The 16,739-nt window shown below is 45.4% G+C and overlaps 1 protein-coding gene across 3 annotated transcripts in view; it reads right to left on the bottom strand.

The window, feature by feature from the left end:
- The window catches only part of KLHDC8B (kelch domain containing 8B), a 132,182-nt gene that overhangs the window by 12,905 nt on the left and 102,538 nt on the right, over positions 1–16,739 (bottom strand). For 2 of the 3 annotated variants that reach the window (XM_073569625.1, XM_073569623.1), the window contains exon 6: positions 13,148–13,972. The exons of the other annotated variant lie outside the window; for it this stretch is intronic. In XM_073569625.1, coding sequence (XP_073425726.1) covers positions 13,776–13,972 — 197 coding nt within the window. In that variant the 3' untranslated portion in view covers positions 13,148–13,775. Of the gene's footprint in view, positions 1–13,147; positions 13,973–16,739 lie in introns of those variants that run through there. 3 annotated transcript variants of the gene reach the window in all.

Raw genomic sequence — 16,739 nt, 5'->3', positions numbered from 1 at the left:
GTCTCATCACCTTCTCTTTTCTGTGCATGAATACAATGTAAAAGCTGAACCAAAAGTCACAAAAGGAGATGAATCCATTACAAATTAATGAAGCTACTAACCATGTAAACTGAGAGCTAAGAAAAACTAATTTTCCCTTCACCCATGACAGCACCACATGACAGCACCACATGAGAGAGGGATCCGCCCCGCCAGGACAGGAACCTACTGAAATATAAGGGGCGGCACCTCTCCCCCGCTTCAGTTGGGTTCCTGTCCTGGAGCGGGATCCCAGGCTGACAACGGCGGTGCCTGCCATGGATGAAGACATGGACCCAGGGCCGTCCCGGCGCGGGAAAAGCAGGTCAGCTTACCTGCAGCGCTGGCCGTCGGCGCCTGGAAGCGCAGTCCCCGGGGTTCCTCCAGCAGGCCCCGGGTTCGTGCGGGTGCGGTAAGGCGGCCTCCATTCGGGGCGCTCCTCCGTGCCTCCCTCCCCCTGCGCGCGCACCCGCTCGCTCCTTCTCCCTGGGACAGGGGAAGCCGGGCGCGACTTCCGGCGCCTGACGTCAGCGGCGCGGTGCAGCTTGGGTATGCTCCGGCTGACGTCACGGACGCGACGGACATGGCGCCTAGTGCGGCGCCGGCCACAAAAGAAGAAGGGAAAAAAAAAAAAGAGAAGAATGGCCGGCGGTCGCAGGGGGGAGGGTCAAAAGGATCGCTCACCGGGGCCTATTTAAAGGAGGCAAGGAGCAGAACGGCCGGGCTGTTACAATGGGGTCACAGCAGGAACGCTCACCGTCCCCACTGTCTCTACCCCCGTCGCAGACCTCGGCACGGAAGCACGGTAGCCGTTCGAGCGGTAAGAGCAGCAGCCGTCCGAGCCACAGATCAAATGATTCCTCGAGATCGAGAGAACACAGACCACATGCTCCAGCGCAGCCTTCCAGCCCGGTACCCGATTTTGTGGGTGGTGAGTGGATCTTCGTGAATGTTAGACCATTATTAATAGGGTCCTTTTTGTGTGTTATTTGCTTCCTTAGGTGAAAGGCAAAAAAGCAGGGAGCAAAAGAAATAATAGAGAGTGTGCGATATGCCAGAACCCCCTAGCGAAAGATTGGCAAAAAAACCTTTGCGCTAGCTGTATACAGCAAACAGTGGCGGAGGAAGTGCCGAGCCTAGCAACTCACCTCAGATCTGTCATAAAATCAGAGGTGGAAGGTTCACTTAAATTATTATTAAAGAAAAAGAAAAAAAGTAGAAGAAACTCCCCAAGTTCTTCATCAGACTCCTCCTCGTCCGAATATCAGGCTGAGCGCATGTCCTCTTCCTCCTCGGATAGTGACACAGGGGGTAGACCGTGTTTTCCGGTTGAGGATACTGATAGTCTCCTTAAAGCCATTAGGTCAACTATGGGCCTTCAGGAGGAAAAAGCGACCAAATCCCTAGAAGAGGTAATGTTTGGTGGGTTACAGGAAAGGAAGAAACGCACCTTTCCAGTTAATGAAAAAGTCCAGGCGCTCATCGAAAGGGAGTGGAAGAAGCCTGAAAAATCAGGTAGCCTTCCTTCCTCCTCAAAAAGGAGATATCCCTTTGACCCTAAGGATACGGAAATATGGGACAAGGTCCCAAAAATCGATGCGGCGGTATCCAGGTCATCCAAAAGGTCGGCCCTGCCCCTAGAAGACTCAGGAGTACTAAGAGATCCACTAGATAAGAAAGCAGACTCCTACCTAAGGCATGCTTGGGAAGCAACAGCGGGGGGACTAAAACCTGCGATAGCCGGTACCTGTACAGCCCGGTCTTTAATGATCTGGCTACAGCAGCTAGAAGAAAAAATTGCTTCCAAGATGTCTAGGGAGAAAATTTTAGGAGACATGTATCTGCTACACGGAGCAGCCGCCTTTTTAGCCGACACCTCGGCCGATTCCATGAGGTTGACGGCGAGAGCAGCGGGACTATCAAATGCTGCAAGGCGTGCATTATGGCTTAAAGGGTGTCCGGGAGATCTACAATCAAAAGCCAAATTATGCTCCCTTCCATGTGATGGACAATTTCTCTTTGGAAAAAATCTGGACGAAATCCTAGAAAAAGCGGGTGATAAGAAGAAGGGCTTCCCCAGGTTTCAGGGAGATCAAAGAAGACCGCCCTTTCGGAGGGGGAAATTCAATAGAGGCCGGCCTCCGGGAGATCGGAAAAGATGGGAAGACAAGAGGAAGAAAGAGTCTGGATTCATGTTCGGGGGAGCCGCTTCATCCGCAAAAAAGTCCCCTCAATGACGCCGGCATCCCCGTAGGGGGGAGACTGATGCTGTTTGGTCAGGCCTGGGAAAATATATCTTCCAATACTTGGATTTTAAACATCATAAAGGAAGGTTTAAAATTCCCCTTTTTTCAACAGCCAAGAGCATCGTTTGTGGTGACCCCCGTCAGGAAAGGGGTAGAAGAACAGTTGGCCTTAGAGGCAGAGATCCTAAGCCTGCTGGACAAACATGTCCTGATCGAGGTCCCAAGAGGACAGGAAAGAAGGGGTTTCTACTCGCCCCTCTTTCTAATAAAAAAACCGGATCATTCGTTGAGGACGATTATAAACCTGAGAGGCCTCAACCGTTGGATACAGAACCAAACCTTCAAAATGGAGTCAGTGACTTCAGCTATAAGGCTGTTACACCACAACTGTTTCATGGCGGTAGTCGATCTAAAGGATGCTTACTACCACATCCCGATCCATTCAGAATACCAAAAATACTTAAGGGTAGCGCTCTACATTCGGGGCAACCTCAAACATTTTCAGTTCAGAGCCCTTCCATTCGGCATATCCATAGCACCGAGGGTGTTTACAAAAGTAGTTGCAGAGATGACAGCATTCCTCCGCATCCACAACACAATTATAATACCCTACCTAGACGATTTTCTAATTGTGGGCAACTCAGAACGTCACTGCACAGAGCAAGTAGAAAGGGTGATAGATACCCTACGGAATCTCGGCTGGATGGTGAATGTCAAGAAGTCAAGGCTACAACCCTTACAAAGGCAAATGTTCTTAGGTTTCATCTTGGACTCAAATCAACAAATTTGTCTCTTACCAGACGCCAAGGTGGAAAAGGTAAGGGATATGATCTTGGCAACAATAGATCAACCTCACACGACCCTGAGAGGGGCAATGTCCTTGTTAGGCACTCTGACAGCCTGTATCCCAGCGGTCAGATGGGCACAATTTCATACCCGTCAACTACAAGCAGAGGTCCTATCAGCACAGAAGTCGCTAAAAGGCTGTTTAGAAGGAAGGCTGGAACTTTCCGTAAAAACCAAAGGCTCTCTCAGATGGTGGCTAGACAGAGCAAACCTACTAACAGGGACATCGTGGCAGAAGCCAGTGTCCGACGTGATAATGACAGACGCAAGCTCCTCGGGGTGGGGAGCGCACCTAAGGGGACAGGTAGCCCAGGGACCCTGGGGACACCTAGAGCAAAACGCATCCTCCAACCTAAGAGAGCTACGGGCAGTAAACAGAGCCCTAAGGATATTCATGCCCACTCTAGAAGGCCGCAATGTCCGGATTATGTCGGACAACAGCACAACAGTAGCCTACATCAACCACCAGGGAGGGACAAGGTCACGCTCCCTAATGCTCGAAACCAACGAGATCTTTCACAGGGCAGAGAGACACCTACACTCCCTATCAGCCCTACACATCAGAGGGGTAGAAAACACACAAGCCGATTTCCTAAGCCGCAACACACTAAAACAGGGGGAATGGACCCTGAATCGGGTAGTGTTCCAAAAGATAGTACATCTTTGGGGAGAGCCAATAATAGACCTCTTTGCCAACAGAAGCAACAGGCAGGTAAAAAGATTCTGTTCACTGAACCAAAAGGAAGAGCCATGGGCAGTGGACGCTTTGCAAATTCCGTGGGATTTCAAGCTAAGTTATGCCTTTCCTCCGGTAGCTCTAATCCCAGTAGTAGTGAAAAAGATAAGGGAAGATCAGGCCAGAGTGATCTTAATAGCCCCGTTCTGGCCAAAAAGGCCATGGTTCTCACTACTACAGATAATGTCCCTCTCAGATCCGTGGGTACTGCCAGAGATTCCAGACCTGCTAGCTCAGGGTCCGGTATTCCACACGCAAGTCAAGGGGTTCCATCTGACGGCGTGGAATTTGAAAGGTCACTTTTAAGTAATAGAGGATTCTCCCCTGGGTTGGTGGCTACACTGATGAAAAGTAGGAAGCCAGTAACAACTAATATATACGGTAGAATATGGAATAAGTTTCTGCAGTTTCTGGGGAAACCATTAGACCAAGAACCCCCGATCAAGACTATCTTAGAGTTCTTACAGGCAGGTCTACAGCTAGGCCTAGCGGTAAATACACTCAAAGTACAAGTTTCAGCGCTATGCGCTCTATATAATTGTAACATAGCGGCAAACAGATGGATAGCTAGGTTTATTACATCCTGCCACAGGTCTAGACCAGTCCCATCGCAAAAAATGGCTCCCTGGGATTTAAACCTTGTGTTAGAAGCTCTCACAAAGGAACCATTTGAACCAGTACAACAACTATCAGTGAAATATCTTACCCTAAAAAACATTATTCTAGTGGCCCTTACATCGGCACATAGGGTAAGTGACCTGCAGGCCCTATCAGTTAGTCCACCGTATACCCAGGTATACCAGGACAGAATTGTCCTAAAAACAGACCCTGCTTATTTACCGAAAGTGGTGTCGGATTTTCAGCGTAGCCAGGAAATCGTCCTCCCCTCCTTCTGTGAAAATCCGAAAAACCCAGGAGAGGAGAAATTCCATAATCTAGATGTGAAAAGAGCCCTCTTAGAGTATATATCAGTAACCAGCCAGTGGAGGAGGTCCCAGTCCCTATTTGTAGCCTTCCAGGGTGCCAGGAAGGGTTATGGAGTATCGAAAGGGACTATTGCCAGATGGATTAGGGAGGCCATTAGTGTAGCCTACTCAGCTAGTGGTGTTCCGATTCCTGATGGCATCAAGGCTCATTCCACCAGAGCCGTGGCGACCTCCTGGGCTGAAAAGGCAGAGGTATCAATTGAGCAAATTTGTAAGGCCGCTACCTGGGCCTCACCCTCAACCTTTTTTAAGCACTATAGATTAAATCTATCCTCCTCGGCTGACTTGACCTTTGGTAGAAGGGTGCTGCAAGCGGTGGTCCCTCCCGAAGGTGTTTCGAAGTCTCCAAAAATCTCTCATGTGGTGCTGTCATGGGTGAAGGGAAAACCACCATGGTTACTTACCGGTAGCCGGTTTTTCCGGAACCCATGACAGCACCCGTATATTCCCCCCCCTTTTTTCACCGTATGGGTGTGCACAATAGTCGGGTGTATTTGTGTGATGTGGTGTTGGATAAACATGTAACTAACCGGGAAGTCCTCTCAATGCTCTGTAATCCAACTGAAGCGGAGGAGAGGTGCCGCCCCTTATATTTCAGTAGGTTCCTGTCCTGGCGGGGCGGATCCCTCTCTCATGTGGTGCTGTCATGTGGTGCTGTCATGGGTTCCGGAAAAACCGGCTACCGGTAAGTAACCATGGTGGTTTTTCTTAAAGAGTAACACCAGCCATATTTGAGAATCCTCCTTGGGTGGGTGGGATCTTAAACTTGTCAATGCACCAAGTACTTGCATAAGTGTTATAATTAATTAAAGGGGTTGTCTATGCTCATCATAAAGCGAGTCTCATAATCAGGATAAAAATAGAGAAAACAGGTGGCACTCACCATTCGATAAAACATTCCTTTATTAGTCCATGACACGGACACAGCAGATACCTTCTGTGGACGATGGCCATTTCGCTCTGACTGCGCTTCAACGGGTCCGGACTCCAAACCCGTTAAAGCGCAGTCAGTGCGAAACAGCCATCGTCCACAGAAGGTATCTGCTCCTCTCCCGCTGTACCCGTGTCATGGACTAAATAAAGGAATGTTTTATCGGATGGTGAGTGCCACCTGTTTTTTCTCTGTTTTTGGACAACTATTGATTTCTTCATTTTTGGTGTGCACCCGTATTCTCTCAGTCGTCTGGTGTCCAGCTTACACCCAGGTATATTTCAAGTTCAGCTGAAATAATCACAGGAGTAGGTGCCAGCAATACACCTCTTTTCAAACGCCATAATTAGGATATACTTTTTGAGATGGCAAAGAGTCGCTATCTGGTTCTGGAGGACTTGTGCAATCCTTGTTTTCCAATACTTAAAAAGCTTCTGGTTGAAGGCTACAAAAATCCAAGTTTTGATTGGTGCAATCTAATCAATTTGCAAACACCTCCATTGCTTTGTGTATACAATTCCTATGCCCACCTATGTGTCTCCATGGTTACAGACCACAGACAAACCTTGTGTTAGGGTGCTTTCACATTGCGTTTCGGCACCCGTTCGGTTGCCTCGCAGAACAGGATTCGCAGGTATGCGCCAATGGTGCCATAGACTGAAATGGTGTTGGCAGAAGGGAAGTCTGAGAGTCCACCTCCAGTAGGCGTACACGCTCGAAAATGATGCATGACCGATCGCACAATCACTTTGCTGGCACTATTATGGTCTATGGCACCGTCAGCGCATATTTCTGAACCCAGTTTTGCAGCGGGTACGGACGTAAGCTCCGATGGGGCCACTGAACGGGTACCGGAGCGCAATGTAAAAGCACCCTGACTCCACTCCCTCAGCCCCCTTTTCTTGCTAACCCGTTGCATACTAATTAACAGTGGTATAAACTCTGCTCATTTTGTTGTCCAGTTTTAAGGTCATTCTCATGGTAATGCTACAAACATATTAAACTTTAGAAGAGGGAGAAGATGTAAGAAAAGGCTGCAGGATCTGACTACACATTGTTTGTGGGTCATCTGTAACTATGGAAACACATAAGTCTGAATAGGAGCTGCGTGCATAAACAAATTTCTTTACTTTAGATGCATCTCTTGTATTACCTGTCCCAGAACCAGTGATGGGTCCTACTCTCAGCGCCTTTGCTGCAGTTCACGCCGAGTTTGCCAGGTATCCTGGCAAATTCCATTTACATGATCATCCAAAGACTTTTAAGGTCGACTCAGACTGCTATGTGCTGTCTGCGTATATTCGGTAAGTTTTGTATTCAGTTCCACGTCTACTTCTGAGTTTTGCTTCGCCATCCGTTTCAGCAGGCTGATCATCTCGTCAGGGAACTTTTTCTTGTTTATCATTTATCTGCATTTATCTCCGGGCTTAGATCTGCGGTTAACCATTTGTCTGCTGTAAACACAATGAACTCTACTCTGCTGTTCACACTATTATGCTGTTGCAACAGTGTGTACTCTTTTCTGAAAATTAGTATTCAGTTTGCCTGTTCATCACTTCACCCTACGTCTCTGCCAATGACCATCAGTCTGCTGATCGCATACAACTCTGCTATTAACCATTTGATTGCTGCAAGTTTTGTACTGACTGTACATGTACAGTTCCTGTGTATATCCACACTTCTGCCTCTGTGTCTGTTGCCCATCCTATATACTCTGCTGTCCTGGTTCTTGCCCGTTCATCTGCTCTCCAGCAAGGCTTGCCCATTGTGCTACCACCATGGGTCTGTGTTGCTCACCCTGACAACCCTTTACCATAATCTTCCAATCTGGACCTCTTCCACTGACCATTAGCAGCACTCACTTTGGCTGCACCAATCAGTTGTTGCATTACATATTCAGCCATTTTTTTGGCCCCAGTCGATGATCCGATGAGATCCCTAGGGATGAGCTGATGCTGATCACAAAACTAATTGTCAGAATAAGATATCCTCTTTAAAGGTTTCACGCTCTTAAAATTTTCAAAATCTATGCTTACTTTTGGTGAATGGAAACACTTTTATTCTTTTTACAGTGTACCAGCGCTCTCTCTATGCACCTGTATCATCACCAGGACACGATCAAGACAGTTTTTTAACTTTTGGATGTAAACAAGAAAGTCTCTATTTTTTAACAGCAATTAGAAATGCTGGGGGGCCAAATAAAAAAAACACATAAAACTCCAAAGTTTTGCCTATTCCCAATAAAAGTGGAGACCAACCTTCATGGATACGATGAAGGGCTTTGTAAAAAAAAACCAAAAAAACACTTCTCAAGACGGAGGCCATTTCTAAGAGGCATATCTTCTGAATCTTTCACTCTCCAGCTCACTTCTTGATCAAAAACATTAATGACATCTGCAATACTCAGCTTTAGAAATCCCGCAAAGAGGAGAAGCCGCTACATACAGCAGACTGAGCTTTCTCTGGGCTGTTTTAAAGTTTTGAGGTTTTTTTTTTTTTTAAGGGTATGTGTACATGGAAGACAAACTCAAAGGTTTGGGAGAGTTTTGAGATTTGGAGGACTTGGAGAGTTTCCACTGTTTCTATTCCAAAACCTCAGCAAAACACTCAGTGTGTCCAGAACCTTAGTGGAAACTCTCCAAATTCTCATCAAAAAGTTGGGAGTTTCTGTCCTAAAAACTCAGCAAAAAGTATCACTGTTTTGGAACAGTTTTTTTCCTGACATCTTTTCTGGTGTCTTGTTGCTATGCTCAGTTTTGCCATGATGTATGAACTGTCTTCCACAGCCTCACCTTTGTAGCAGTTTGTGGGTTCCTCACCCAGTTTTAAGCCTCCTAAACAGCGGTTTGTTTCAGTTAATGACTTTACACAGGAAAAAGATGATCATTATCACCTGTTTGGTATATTTGGCTTCTCATTGACCTGAAAACAATTCTACAAAATCCCTGACTCTATGCGAGTATACCTAGAAGTGATGGAGGCGATGACCAGTCACCAAAATATTACAGGATTTAAATTTCTCTTTTGCTCATTCTCTTTGCATTTCAGTAACTGAGAAAAATAAACTATTAACACTTCTATTTCTGGAAGCTTCTTACTTTGGCCAGTACTGTATACAGAATTGGACTGGCCCACCAGAGATGCGGAGAATCCTTCGGTGGGCCCTGGCTTCTTCTTCAGGAGGGTTCATAGTGCAAACCTTGAGTGGGGGAGAAAGGTGGGCCCTCAGAATCAAATCCTCTGGTGGGCCCAATGATCTTCAGTCTGATACTGACTGTATACATACACTGTATATACAGTACCAGCTTCTTGTTATCGCTAATGATCATTTTAGGGATCTGACGCTGATCCTTATTTGCTGTTTTGATTCATTTGTCAAAACAAAATTCCAATTAAGCTGAGTACAAGGGAGAGACGCGATCCCCTGATCCCTCCAAATCTAATCTGATAACAGCAGCTCGGCCGGTCAGGTATTATTGTGTAGAAAAATGGATTTGTTCATTCAAGTTGTAGAAAGCGCAAAAATATTTGTCATGGGATTGAGATAAGAAGCGGTCACCTGTACACTAATAATAGAGAATGGTGGTCAGCAGAAGGCGACAGATCACTAAGTCAACGTACAAAAAAATTAATACATGTATTGTACTTTTCTTGTGCTGAGATGACGGGGATTTATAGGATTTATATCTGGATGTTATTATGTGTGCGGGGGCATCTGAAGGGTAAAGAATATCCTTAGAAACAGAGAACAGAGGAGAAATACCAAAAATTCTGCTCCTTTCGTCCAGTATTTGACAACACAGCCAGGGATAGACGAAGAGTAATTTGCCCCCCGAAGGTATCCAAGAGGTATTCCACTATAGTATATAGATGAGTGATAGATGTACACACGTGGTCAAAATTGTTGGTACCCCACGTTTAATGACAGAAAAACCTACAATAGTCACAGAAATAATTTGAATGTGACAAAAGTAATAATAAATAAAAAATCTATGAAAATGAACAAATGAAAGTCAGACATTGCTTTTCAGCCATGCTTCCACAGAATAAAAAAAAACAAAACAAAAACCCATGAAATAGGTCTGGACAGAAATGATGGCACCCCTGAAAATAATGTGACAAAAGGGACATGTTAAATTTCGGTGTGTCCACTAATTAGCATCACAGGTGTCTACAATCTTGGAATGATGATGCTTTGTGGACTAATATAAGATGGGACGGTATGAGCAGCTTTATAATATCGGAGCAGAACTGCCAATCATGTTGAAATCCCACCCCCGCAGAGCCGCTCAGCAGACTAAGCTTCTCTCCCTCTCCTCGGGCATTTTCCCATCCTGCTTCAAACACTCTATCATTACTCCATTATTAAAGAAACCCGCTCTTGACCCATCCTGCACAAACAACTACAGACCAGTCTCCAATCTCCCCTTCATCTCTAAACTTTTGGAGCGCCTAGTTTACTCCCGCCTTACCCGTTACCTCTCCACTCACTCCCCTCTAGACCCTTCACAAACCGGCTTCCGCCCCCTACATTTGACTGAAACTGCACTCATCAAAGTGACCATTAACAGCAAAACGTAATGGTGACCACTCTCTGCCCATTCTTCTTGACCTTTCTGCAGCTTTCGACACTGTTGACCACCGTCTCCTACTCTCTAGGCTCCAGTCACTAGGCACTAAGGACACTGCTCTCTCCTGGTTCTCTTTCTATCTCTCTGACCGTTCCTTCAGTGTTTTGTTCTCTGGCTCCACGTCATCTCCTCTTCCTCTCGATGTCGGGGTACCTCAGGGCTCAGTCCTTGGCCCCCTTCTCTTCTCTCTCTACATGGCCCCAATTGGACAGACCATCAGCAGATTTGGCTTTCAGTACCATCTTTATGCTGATGACACACAACTATACACGTCATCCCCCGACCTTACCCCCTCTGTACTACAGAACGCCAGTGACTGTCTGTCCGCAGTCTCCAACATCATGTCTGCTATCTGAAACTTAACCTCTCAAAAACTGAACTTCTTCTGCTCCCACCGTCTACTATCCTCCCTAAATCTGACATTTCCCTCTCCGTGGGTGGCACCACAATAACACCCCGGCAGCAGGCGAGCTGTCTGGGTGTTATGTTTGACACCAATCTCTCCTTCACATCCCATATACAATCTCTTGCCGCTTACACCTAAAGAACATTTCTAGAATCCGACCTTTTCTCACCAGAGAAACAACAAACACCTTCACTGTTGCCCTGATCCACTCCCGCCTGGATTACTGCAATGCTCTATTAATTGGCCTCCCCGTTACTCGACTATCCCCTCTCCAGTCCATACTTAATGCAGCAGCCAGGGCCATCTATCTGGCTAATAGGTACTCGGACATGTCCGCTCTTCGCAAGTCCTTACACGGGCTGCCCATTCATTATAGGATCCAATTTAAAGTACTTGTTCTCACCCGCAAAGCTCTCCACGGTGCGGCACCCCCCTACATCTCCTCCATTATTTCTGTCTATCGGCCTAGCCGATCGCTGCGCTCTGCAAACGACTTTCGACTAACCTCTGCACTAATCCGTACCTCCCACTCCTGACTCCAAGATTTCTCCCGTGCTGGGCCAATCCTCTGGAATGCTCTACCCCAAGAAATCAGGATTATCTACAATTTGCACAGTTTTAGGCGCTCCCTCAAAACGCATTTGTTCAGAGCGGCCTATCACGTTCACTAATCAAAGTCATTCTATGTGTAAGGGTGCATGTGTAGCCCATGCACTATCTCCATCCATCCCTCACTCCCTCAAGATGGCTGGACCTTCATTGTAAATACACAATTGTAAATACACACCTGTACTTTGTATCTCCCCCTCCTCATTGTAGTTTGTAAGCTCTCACGAGCAGGGGCGGCTGATTTAGTCTTATGTTGCTTTAATTATTGTATTGTTAACGTTGTTACTTATGACTTGTGTTTTGAAACTGTTAAACTGTAAAGCGCTGCGGAATATGTTGGCGCTATATAAAGATTATTATTAGGATAACGCCACAGTGGACAGAAGTCTCTCTTTTACTGTAATGCTCCAGCTTTTATGCATGTTATTCCATGCAAAATTTGTACTTATGGACTTTTCATTCTTTTAACCCTAACCCTAGCCCTTTGCCCTGGGGGGGGGGCCTGTTTTTTTCATGTCAGAAGATGAAGGATTATATAACAGGTCTTAAGACGTTCTTCGAGCTGGTGTTGATAATATAAATTGAAGTGTGGCTTTGTGGGAAACTTTGCATAAAATAAAAGAAAGAAAAAAAAATCTAATGGTAGATTTGTGACGTGACAAAAAAAAAAAAAATAAATAAATCACAGATTTCCACTGGCAGACAGTGGTGGGCACTCAAAACAATTTACTGCAAGGTGAAAATGCGGCAATGAGATCGGACGCCGCTGTCACCTCGCTCCATGGTTTCCTGCTGTTATTTTCCATCCGCCTGAGAAAACACAATGACCACAGGGACAATCAGGAAAAGCTGCTGCCGAAATCCAGACGGCGACAGCACAGCATAGAAATACTGCGGAGCACTGAAAACCTTACAATGCAAATACAGATGATCCGCCATGTCGGCATCCATGTCCTCTACCACATTGTCCTGCGTAGTGCAAGGTCATAGCAGACAGTGAACCAGAATGCCTCTGATACAGGAGGTCCATGGATGTCACTATCAGCAGCTAAAGAGTCCAATATCTGGAAGGGTTCACCTGTCACCTCCACATTTAGGGCTAATCTATAGTGACTCTGGTCATGCAACATTGCGGACGCAATGTCAGGACATTAACAATCACAGCTAATAACAGTAAATATGGCCACATTGCAACCTGCAAGACATTGTGTCTATAGCTTGTGTCCTGTGTGTGTAGCTTATAGCCGGTGTGTGTGTGATTGGCACATGTGTACTTTGTGTGTGGCTTATATCCAGCATGTGAATGGTGCTGGTTTGGCGCATGTCTTGTGTCTGAGTATTGCATATGTCTTGGCTGCACGTGGCACATGTGTGGATTTGGTCAAACATGTGAGTGGCGCAGACGTAGCGTGAAGATGGACAATGTGCCCATGGGTCCAGTGAGTGAGCAGCGCATGTGTGCAGGGTGTGAGTGGTCCGTGCGCAGGGTCTGATTGTCACGTGCGCAGGGTGTGTGTGGCCCCTGCGCAGGGTGTGCGGTGCTTGTGCAGTACATTTGTGGAATCAGTACTTGTCATTGGTGCATGTTTTGTGTCCAGTGTACCTGTGGGCGTTTGTGCAGCATGTTGGTGGTGCATGTGTACATGTGTGTGGCAAATGTACGTATATGCTTGATACACACGGGTCCTGTATATTAGCGCCCACCTAAGCCTTCAATGATGAAATAAAGCGACACCAGTTGGCTGTTTGCTTCACCTTTTATCATACAGTTTATGCATACACTGAATATTTTTTTTTTTAAGACAACTGCGTGTTGAAAACAGAAAAACAAAAGATCTTAATAAAAAATAAATCCCTTAGAAAGTGTCACATGTCGTCCAAAACGAACAGTAAGAATCCGGCTTGGCTTTAAATCACATTCGAACTTAACGACAATGGACAAGTTTCTGACTTCTCACAAGTAGGATTGTCAATCATACTAAGCAAATATTACTTTCTACTACCTAATTTTTTTTTTTTGGTCTACTTTATCGTTTTTTGTATCATCATCCACATGTGTAAGTCATTTTGGATACAACTTTCTACTGTACGTCTAGAATAATACTCAGTTGGTCTTACTCTACTATGCTACTCAGATGAATCTAGACTCGATCTTATGCGGAGGCGATCATGTCTGATAATGTCCTGGTCCTGGATTCATCCAGAGATTATTCTCCTTGGTCTTCATCCATCTTCTGTCCATTAAACTATCTTCGACTGAAGAATGGTAGATAATCGAGTACTGTAGGTCTCCAATCTACATGACGAGAGATGATCAGGCACTTTCCACTACCATCGTCGCTGGCTGAGTTTTTTTATGGTTCTTCTCATACGTCCTCCAAGACACAAAGAGCTTCCACAGCACAGCTGGGTCCCTGTGCCACGCCGCCAATGACGAAGAGCATGTTGTTGGACTGAATGCTAGAGCATGAACATCTTCCTGTAGGCATGGAGGGCAAAAATTCCCATCTCTTTTTTACCATGTTGAAGCCTTCTACCGAGCTCAAAGGTGAGGGTTGGTTACCTATTGGAGCAAAAACACATGTAAAGGATATAAATCAAATCCCAAAAATGTTCTATAAATCCACAAAATCGATTCTGGATTGTCTAGAACAATATTTCTCAACTCAAGTCCAGGTTGTGAGAATTAAGGATAGCTAACTGAGAGTACATAAGAACATGTCCCATTGGGTGGGTAAAAGTTGAGAAAACACTGATCTAGAACATGTACGAAGAGAAGAAGCCTTCTATCAAAAGTCATAATGGAAGTCCATCAACCCGGTTTTGGGTTCAGTTTATCACCCACCTCCATCGCGGGACACGAGGACCAAGCGTTTTTCCTTCTCATTGCTTCTAAATATCTTAAGACTCGTCCCCTTTCCCTTGTACCATTTAGGAGCCCTTTGATGGAGAAAGTGCTTTTAGGCTTGGTACACGCAGAAATGTTTTTAGGATAAAATATGAAAAGTAGTTTTCATTAGAAATCTGCTTTAGGAAATGCTCCTGTTTTGGGGGAAATTTGGGAGAAATTTTTATTTTCCTGCAGAGGTTTTGGAAGTGTATTTTAGCATATTTTGCAGCCTTTTGATTGGACAGTGCCTGGTTTGGAGCAGATTCTAACAGGCGTGACATGCACTGATTTGTTTTTTTCTTTCAACGGGCATTTTTTCAAAACCTCTTCGAGAAAAAAAACAGTAAAAAGGAGACTTCACATAAGAATAGCAAAATGGATTTCCCATAGGAAAGTGTTTTAGAGTCATTTTTGGTGAGAATTTTGCATAGCATCCACTCCCAAAAACTTTGTATGAGCAAAGCTTACAAGGATAATGCCTCCAACCTTGGGTCTTTATTCTATAATTACACTCCACGCTTTTCTTTATTAATCACATCCACTAAAGTGATTTTCTCAAATTGAAGAAATTTGGCACAAATTGCACTAAATTTATCAAAGCCGTGAAACACATCATGTTCTGGCTGGATCTTACCAAACACCACTCCACCACCTCGTGGTCGTGAAGGATGTGTATGTCAGCCCTGGATGCCAAAAACGCCAATAATAAACCATGGGCGAGTTTCACAGGTTATTTGAAAAAGCCAAATGCCACATGTGTCCCAGAACAAGAATAAAAATGGAGCCCCTCAATACCAGCAAATCTCTTTCTGATGGTAACGACTTGGCGCCACACTCATTAGTCAGTGCAGTGTTCTCATCTGTTATGGACATTGAAGGGTGTTGCGAGCCGTACCGCAGCCGCCAGGATTGACAGATAGCAGCTCACCGAGGCCTCCTACAATATACATGATGGAGCTGAGCACAGGCAGCAGATCATGTATAAATTCATAATCCAACCCTGCAAGAGCCTCACACTGAAGATCCAACGTGAAGCCATTACCAAGGCGTCTTCTGGCTTTGCTAATGCCTTGCGCACATGGCAGAGTCATGTGCACTGAGCCTGAATGGTGGAGAACTACAGACATGTATGTATGATCTATGTGCGCCATATGGTAAAGAACAGATATACAGATATTTTGTCCCATAGAAGCAATGTCCCTCCAAAATACGGCTTCCAACAGAACAAGCCAAGAGCCGCAAGGACCCTCACTATGGCCCCACAGATTTCTATACCTCCCCCTCTTCCCCAAACACAATGGCAGGGAGACAATTTGCAGCTGCATCTCCCTCCTCCCTCCCTTCTGTTTATTATATTACCATAGTTCTAATGAAAAGAATATTTCCATGTTTCTTTGGGTGACTGGAGTTTCAATAGACATTTGTGATAAATGAGGCATCGATGGCAGCAAGCGCCCCGAGATCGGCCTCATTGTGTGGAAAGGTCATGTGCACAGGACACAGCCGCTGCCTGCCGGCGCTGCTACCTTCCCCGCTGATCCCGCACAATTACTGTTACCATGGAGATTTATAGGCCTCGTCCTCATCATACAATAACTCATGCTCCATTCATGTTCTCCGCCTGGAATATTCCCCTGACAAGAGTCTAAATGCATTTTGTCCGGGTCTCGAGATGCGGAACAAACTTGACAAAATGAAAAATTCACTGGTCCTGTCAATTTATTTTTGTGAAATTGAGTACAACTAAAAGAGTGTGTGGCGTTAATAAATCATGGTCCATGTCTACTTCCAGCCGCCACCTCATCCCCTGCCGCCTCTGCCCCGCTGTGAAGCGACAGCACTAACCTTATATATAAGAATCCCCGGATCATTATGAGGAGGGTGGCGGAAATAGCGGTGCCATCACAGCACGGCAGGAAGACCGGCGTCATGACCACCACGCACAGTGATAGATGGATGGATAGATAATATAGATAGATAATATATAGATAATAGATAGATAATGAATAAACAATAGATATATAAATAGATACATAATAGATTGATAGATAATAGATAAATAGATAGAAAATAGATAGATAATAGATGGATAGATATATAGGTAATAGATGATAGATCAATGATAGATAGCCAGCAAATAACACCCCAAAGCTCAGGTTCCCGAAACCTTGTTTACATACTGTGGTGACCCCTCAACCCCAAGGCTATGCGCACAGGTTGCGGATTTGGATGCGGATCTGCAGCGTTTTTTGACCCACGCAATTGCATCAAATCCGCAGTGTAGTGCACATCCAGTGTTAGTCAATGGTAAATTAAGAATTGCTGTGGAAATATTTGTGCAGATTTGCAGCTTTTTTTTCCTGCAGCATGTCAATTCTTTTTGCGGATCCGCAGCAGCGGTTTCAGTCTGGCACATATCGTCTCTCTCTTTCTCGAAGCA

Source organism: Dendrobates tinctorius, unplaced genomic scaffold (genome assembly GCF_039654945.1).
Source record: "Dendrobates tinctorius isolate UK_male_01 unplaced genomic scaffold, ASM3965494v1 ptg000027l, whole genome shotgun sequence".
In the NCBI taxonomy this organism is placed as follows: domain Eukaryota; kingdom Metazoa; phylum Chordata; class Amphibia; order Anura; family Dendrobatidae; genus Dendrobates; species Dendrobates tinctorius.
Note: the sequence above shows the minus strand (reverse complement) of the source record. Positions and strands in the feature narration are given on the sequence as shown.